The sequence below is a fragment of the Hermetia illucens genome, chromosome 2 (assembly GCF_905115235.1).
Source record: "Hermetia illucens chromosome 2, iHerIll2.2.curated.20191125, whole genome shotgun sequence".
Taxonomy (NCBI): Eukaryota; Metazoa; Arthropoda; class Insecta; order Diptera; family Stratiomyidae; genus Hermetia; species Hermetia illucens.
In genome coordinates, this window is record NC_051850.1 from 138,908,584 (window position 1) to 138,915,839 (window position 7,256).

Genomic DNA, 7,256 nt, shown 5'->3' on the forward strand with positions numbered 1-7,256 from the left:
TAGCTTGCGTGTTGGTTATTTCGTTAGGCTCGCCGGAAACCCCGTGTTTCATTTATTTTTCAGGATCTGATGCGGATCCACGTCCCGGAAGAGACACGTGAATTTTGGCAATGACACGTGAGGAATTGAAATACCCAGAGGACATTCAATGGACAGATACTGTAAGAAGACTCAAAAAAGCAGATTTTGCGGCAGAGGATTCGGATAAAAACAGGACAATGATCTGACACCACCAATATTCAACATCACTCTGCAGTGATGACGTCGGACTGTAACGCCACAGAAGAAGAATTTTTTAATTTTGTCCAGTATTGTATTATGTCTTACTATGTTTTCTACTGTAACAATTTCGACAAACTAGAAGCTCGAAAGTGAATAAATGTATTGTTCGTTACTGCCAGTCGTGTTAATTTGTCTGAGTTATACCATCATCAGCTGCTATCATCCTATAATCATCCGTGCCTGATCTACCTATACTGGTATTCTGCATTTTCGGTTGCTTGGTGCTTCTATGAAGCGCCGAGCGTACATATTTATACGTACATATATGAGCGCATTCGAACAGGTGTCGACACTCTATCGACGAAAGTAAACTAATAATAAACTTCGACACTAGATGCATAAAATCCTTCAAAATTACTCGAAGTGAAGTATCACAAATCGACAATCATGGCGGGGAATAAAATCTTGCCAAAAGCTATATTTAACTGCACAGTCTCATAGGCACCTCACAATGGAATCACTAGTCAACGCCATTTCTTAAAAATAGACAATTCATTATTAGTCATGCACTTGAGTGTCTAGATATATGTAGTTTCAGGAGTCGACATTGGGTGTTTTTTTCTCAAGGAACTGTGCGTGTCCAAGTCCAAAAGAAACTATGAATTTGAGGAATTTTCTAAAGACGTCTCCTGAAAAACTGAAGCAGGCAGCCACCTTACAGGTCGCAGTGATTTTCCAAGATGTTAATTAGAACCAAGCAATCAATTTTTTTACATCAGTACTAGCATTTTTATAAAAAGTTTATTTCATAGAAAATAATAATGAATTTTACAAAAACGACATTTATCACAGGAAATAATTAAATAATGCATGCAATTTATAATTCACTTATAACTGTTAGATAGGCAGTTCAAATAAAAATTAGGAGAAGATTTTCTCTTTCACATCTCCATTCTCTGGTTTTTTATCCTGAAGACTGGGTCGTGCAGGACCAGTTTGTTGAACAGGAATCACTCGTTCTACACCTTCCGCTGGCTTGGCTGGCGGATGTGCTTTGATTGTTAGGACACCGTCAGGTGAGAATGTGGAGACTACGTCCTTTGGGTCATAACCTTCAGGCAGAGTGAACTTTCGGACGATGTGTCGAGAAACCAATCCGTACTCATCCTGCCGCTCGTCGTGTTTGCCTTCGATGACCACGGTATTACCAACGGTTCTAACACTGATTTCCTCCGGTTTGAATTGCTTAACATTGACAATGGTTTGGGCAGTTGATTGTTTGTCGTCTCCGCTCTGCTTGGAATCATCTGCGTGGCCTTTAGGTGAACCAAAAGTGCGTTCCCTGCTTGGTGTAATTTCCATTCCTAGCAAATCCCAATCGTTGAAACGTGACCGACGCGATTTAAATGGATCGTAAAAATCGAAAATGAGATCCATCTTTATTATACAAATTTAGATTTGCAATTTGTATTAACTAACCACTTCACTATAGCACTTGGAGGGATTGGCTTGGATTTTGAATCCGCTGTAAGTTCACTTTGTGTATTGGCCGTGATCTAATGCCTGCTTCTGCTTCCACACCAATTTATATACCGATGGATCGTCAAGCTGTTCCGAAATACGCTCACGCGTATTCGATGTTCATGAACTCGATATTCGCCGAGAAAATTCGACCGGAAAATATCACGGAATTCGGGCTACAGAAGTATGTTCAGAACCATAACAAACTGAGTCACTTGGTATTCTCTTGATATATTTAAATTGTGAGTAACTTTACAGGACAGAAATATACTAAATAAGGAAGTGTGGAATATTTGCAAGAAAAATTCGAGGATTTTTTTCCCAAGCGATCGTTATGCTATTATTATAGTATTTTACGGACGGTTATAGCTATTCAGGCCATCAGAAATGAATTGCAAATATACTCTCTAACAGTGAGAATCAGCAGGATCGTTGAGATGAAGGAGAATAAAGTAGCATAATTCACGGAGATATTATCCAAAAAAGTGTAATTTTTATTTGTAATCTTCAAAAAGTGAAACTCGTTTATTGATGAGGGTAATAAAATTCACTAAATCGCCTAGGATGCGGGCGTAGTGGACTTTCTGAATTCTCTTTGAAAAATTTATAGTAATTTTTCGACTCTTCTTTCATTGATTAAAGAGCTCCGAAAATTATTCAGAGAATTTTTAATACAAGGTTATCAAAATCAATATTACCCCCTTCAAGGTAATCCCTCCTCCCTACAACGCACTTATGCCAGGATTTGAGGCGATCCTTGGACAATGATGACATTGTATGTATGTAAGTTCTCACAAATCCTTTCGTTTTAAGGGGGTCCATCCCGTGTGAAGGCCGTTTTTTTTAGCGTTTTTTAGATTTTTTTTGTGAAGAACTGGATGAAAATACAAATACGAATTTTTCACCATAGATTTATCTTGAGCGTGCATAGTAGTTTTTCCAGCCTGATTGCATAGTTCATTATTGAAATACAGAGCAATTTATACACCCATCTCCAAAAAAGGTGTTTTTCTGCTGTCACGCTACGCGCTGCGTTGATTTTAAAGCAAAAAAGTAAACGCCATTTTAACCTACAGATTTAACTACAGTCCGCAAACTAAAATTATTAAAAATATTAAAAGCTAAATTTTTGGTGTCGTGTTAAACTTTTTTTTGTGAATTTTGGTGTTTTTTCACGGCTTTTTCAATGAATAAAAAAAACTACTGAATGAATAGCAATTGTCCTAGTTTGCGGACCGTAGAAATATGTTCTGAATAAGTCGTGAAAATTTCAAAGAATTTGGTTGGATAGATTTTGGGCTATGGTGGCAGCCGATTTTCAACATGCAGTTTCGAGAAAAACGCATTTAAAAAATAAAATGCGATTTTTAGCCATAAAACTCTAACTGGCCATTAATCTGCTATACCTAGTCCATAAACCTTAGGTTTCTTCAAGCAACACATGTACAGCCTCAACTTTAATTCTTGTCCTTTTAGCGAAGTCATTCGGACCGATAAATACGAGCTTTATTACGGCGATCGACCTAAATCTGCCATGTGACTTGTTACGTGTTTAACACTATAATTTCCGAACGACTCCGAATATCAAAAAATCACTTTGCCCATATATTCTACACTATATCAAGATACAATCGAACCCAAAAAAAAAAAAATCACTTCCGCGGATCCGACACACGGGATGACCCCCTCAAACGAATTTCTTAATGCAAGCTTCCCACAACACCTAAAAAATACTCTTTATTTACTATCTGACTTTCTGGTAAATTGCATGGTGCTCAACATCGTTATAATCGGTGAAAGCCGTGAGCATCGCCTTCTTTTTCGAATTACGTATTTTTCCGGTTTTGATATTTGTAGCACGTTATTCGCTCGCCTAATATCTGGATTGAGGTCAGACCCATGAACTTAAGTGTCGTCACCTCTATTCACTGGTGTCATGAATGTTGGAACGGATTTAGCCATGAAAATCATGCTTTTGTGAAATTTTAATTCAAACTAGTTGTCACAAATTGAATTCCATATTAAAAATTGTAAAAAATCGAAAATAGGCACACATACGGATGTACTCAACGAGGCGTTATTTCCACAACAGTTGAGTTGAATATCAGAAACATATGTGGCAACCTAATGAAAAACAAGTCAGAAAACCGGAAGCTGGACGCTTCAGGTATGAAAGGTTTTCTGTATTTCTTATACAGCATAACTTCCTTTTTTCAAAACTCAATAAAAACTATTGTATGCATCGGAAAATATTTATTTATTTTTTATAATGTAGATACATGTCTAAAGTTTTTATTTACATTGTTTTCAAGATCGAATCTGTTAGGTGACGTCCCCCATTCTCCATACATTGCGTAAACCGATTTCTGACGTTTGTCATGACTCTTGTTAGCATAGCAGGTGTTATGTTGGCAATTTGTTCTTGGATGTTGGTCTTCAAATCTTCTAGGGTTCTTGGACGGTTCACATAAACACGGGATTTCAAAAAACCCCATAGAAAAAAATCACAAGGGGACAGATCGGGAGAGCGTGCCGGCCATTCCAAATCGCCTCTAATTAAGATAAGGCGCTCTGGAAAGTGTTCCCTCAAAACAGCTATCGATGCTCTTGAAGTATGTGCTGATGCACCGTCTTGTTGGAACCAAGTGTCCCCCAAATTCAAATTTTCTAGCCGTGGGAAAAAAAACTCTGTAGCATGTTTACATATCGGGCCGAATTCACTGTCACTGTAACCTCATTTTCCTCAAAAAACCAGGGACCAATAATTCCAGCTGAGGAAATTGCACACCACACTGTGACTTTGGGTGAACGATCGGATAGTCCAAGGGCAGATGCGTGTTTGCGCGCAGAACGCCGTGGCGTTCGCAACATTGACGCTCTCACTGCTTTAATGTTCTCAGGTGATCTAACGGGCCGAGGGACTTCAGTTCTTCCTTTTGTCGCACTTGCAGTTTGTCTGAATGTAGTGACCCAAGTAACAATTGATTTACGGTCTGGGACGGGAGCCAACGGGGCTAAATTAAAGCGATTCCGAAATGCACGCTGTGTTGCAATAACCGAACGTCCGCTTGAAAAGTAAACCTCAACGGCAAAGGCACGCTCCTCACTATTCCAATGCATGATGGCGACTGAACCGTGTCGGGACAAAACTTTACAGTATCCCCTCTAGCCCTCCGCTATGACATCAACTGACTGAGTGGCGCGCATTTTAAAAAAGGAAGTTATGCTGCCGCACCCTGTATAAAGACAATTGAATGTGTATTTGCCCCATTAGTACATAGCACCTAATATATGCATATATTATCTGAGACTATCCACTTTCGGGTGATATTAATAGTCTTGAATTTGCAAAGAGACGACTAATTTGATTTATTATAACTTCGTTAGTAATAGTGGGATTCCCAACTTGGTGCTCTTTGCCGCAGCCTACATTACTGCAAAATTTCATGGTGCTGGGATGAACTTAAGATTATAGTAATACACTATTATTAACTTTATTTGAAAGGATATCAGTATGGATGATATTTCGGAGCCTAAGCACCATATAGTGGCAGCCTCTTCATTTTTTCAGATTTTTAGGTTGGGTAATTTCTGATAATGGGTTCACTAAAGAAATGATCATTTTCGACTCCCAACACTCCCCACCTTTCCAACAAATCTCAAAACTAAGACAGGCTTCTAAGTACTAATCTAGACCTTTCATTTGATACCTCACATGACTACACTTGGTGAAAAAAAATTTACACCCCCCTTTGCATGTATGGGGACCCCCTTTTAAATTCGACGTAGAATGATGTAACTCATTGTATGCGTGAGCGTTCACAGTTCCCACCTTTTCACCAAATTTGGTGTCAATCGCTATAACCGTTTCCGAGAAAACTGCGTGTGACGGATAGACAGACAGACAGTAAACCGATTTAAATAAGTCTTTGTTTTACACACCTTAAAAACCTTAAAAACATATCTGCAGGGTGCGCTACAGGGTGGCGATTCCGAAAATATTTTGATCAAGATAGTATTCCAAACCAATAATAATTTGCACATTTCGAAGTTTAGAGAATAGATGTGGGACAAAAAAATTCCAAACTTTAATTCTCTTATAAGATTATCACCAATTTCATTATTATCTCCGTTACCATCCTATTTTAAGCCAATGAAAACAACTGGTTTTCTTTTACGCCAGCATTATTATTTATTTTGGCGAATTAAATCAATTGGAATTGCCAGTATTTCGGCTCAGAATAAATCACTGTTCGACTTATAAATTAGATAGACCATTATCTTTGTTTAATTTAGAAATTTTATTCATCACCTCCCGTTTGTTCCGCAACAGGCGGGCTCAAGTTTTGTCGGACAATTAAGACAGAATAATTACTACGAATTTGTCTAAGTTTAGGAGATTTTGTTACATAAAATGGCATATTTAGTTGAGTATGAAAATCTGTGTCAGTTGAAGAAAGCTATCTTTAATATTTCAAAGTATCGACTTCTTGCGAATAATTGTAATTTTTAATCTAAATTAAGAAAAAAAATACCTCAGCTGATCGCTTTGTCCAGTGCTCCTGACATACTCTTCAAGTGCTGTTTTCACGAAAAAAGTCAGTCGTAATTCCACTCATCCTATACCACACAGACCATTAATCCTACCAGTTTTCCAGCTCCTCGACTCACCTCTATCATCATTTTATGAAACTATTTTCTTTTTCAGCCTGAAGCATGGTTCAACTCTACTTAAGACCTTACGTCACTATACACTACTAGGTTAAAGAAGAATCCTGAACCTGGACCCTGGATCTACAATTGCTAAAAGAGAATGCTGAAAATTAGAAACAGGCTCAAAAGAAAAGGGAAATTCTTATGAATAAGGTTTTCCCAATGGTGAATGGCATGGCATGCAGCAGCACTTAAATGATAGAGGGTCAGACTTGTAAATTGGCTATGGAAAACTCATCAGTATTACGGTATAGCCGACATCGACATTAAAGTACGGAGGTGCCAGTTCTTTCAAGATGCTGTATATGATTTTAAACTCAATATTATTTGGGGTAGGTTCTGCTCCTGTGACCAACTCAATAGTAAATTTTCTTTTGTTTCGACGGACATTATACTATATTCCCCGATGTCGGAGCTAAAACGTGTCACCTGCTCTTCTACCTGCAGCAATCAATAGAGTTTTCACGAATACGCAGTTGATCGAGCCTTATGATGCCCTTTCGGAACGTAGATTATTTTGAATGGGAGCCCAATGATCATCAGTATTGTCAGGTGGATTATTCAAGGCACCTACCGTCCAATCAACAAGCTAATTTCTCAGGCCTTATATGAACCACCAGATAGCGGTGTTGATCTTAGGGACCGCAGCTATCCAGCCCCGCGGGAAGCGGTAGATGCAACACGCAAGCGAAGACAGGTGGTCATCCCCATTCAATGAACCTCCTGAAGTCAACTTCTATCTAATCTACTACTGATCGCAATGTAGCCGAAGGTAATATCCTATAAGCCTGTCCTTTTCT

General features: G+C 38.5%; 1 protein-coding gene across 2 annotated transcripts; it reads right to left on the minus strand.

Annotated features, from left to right (window-relative positions):
- Window positions 1-1,004: 1,004 nt before the first annotated feature.
- Window positions 1,005-1,858, minus strand: LOC119650380 (heat shock protein 27-like). 2 transcript variants are annotated; one of them, XM_038053119.1, is made up of 2 exons: window positions 1,702-1,858; window positions 1,005-1,586 (listed from the first exon to the last, which is right to left on the minus strand). In XM_038053119.1, exon 2 carries the CDS (start codon window positions 1,582-1,584, stop codon window positions 1,144-1,146), a length of 441 nt encoding a protein of 146 aa, XP_037909047.1. In that variant the 5' UTR covers window positions 1,585-1,586; window positions 1,702-1,858; the 3' UTR covers window positions 1,005-1,143. The 2 variants fall into 2 exon arrangements, with proteins under 2 accessions (XP_037909047.1, XP_037909046.1); XM_038053118.1 differs by having other exon boundaries at window positions 1,005-1,800.
- Between the last annotated feature and the right edge of the window lie 5,398 nt (window positions 1,859-7,256).

Bases quoted from the DNA above. Each gene is read 5' to 3' on its own strand.
- LOC119650380 (XM_038053118.1), bottom strand. From the start codon at position 1,659: ATGGATCTCATTTTCGATTTTTACGATCCATTTAAATCGCGTCGGTCA.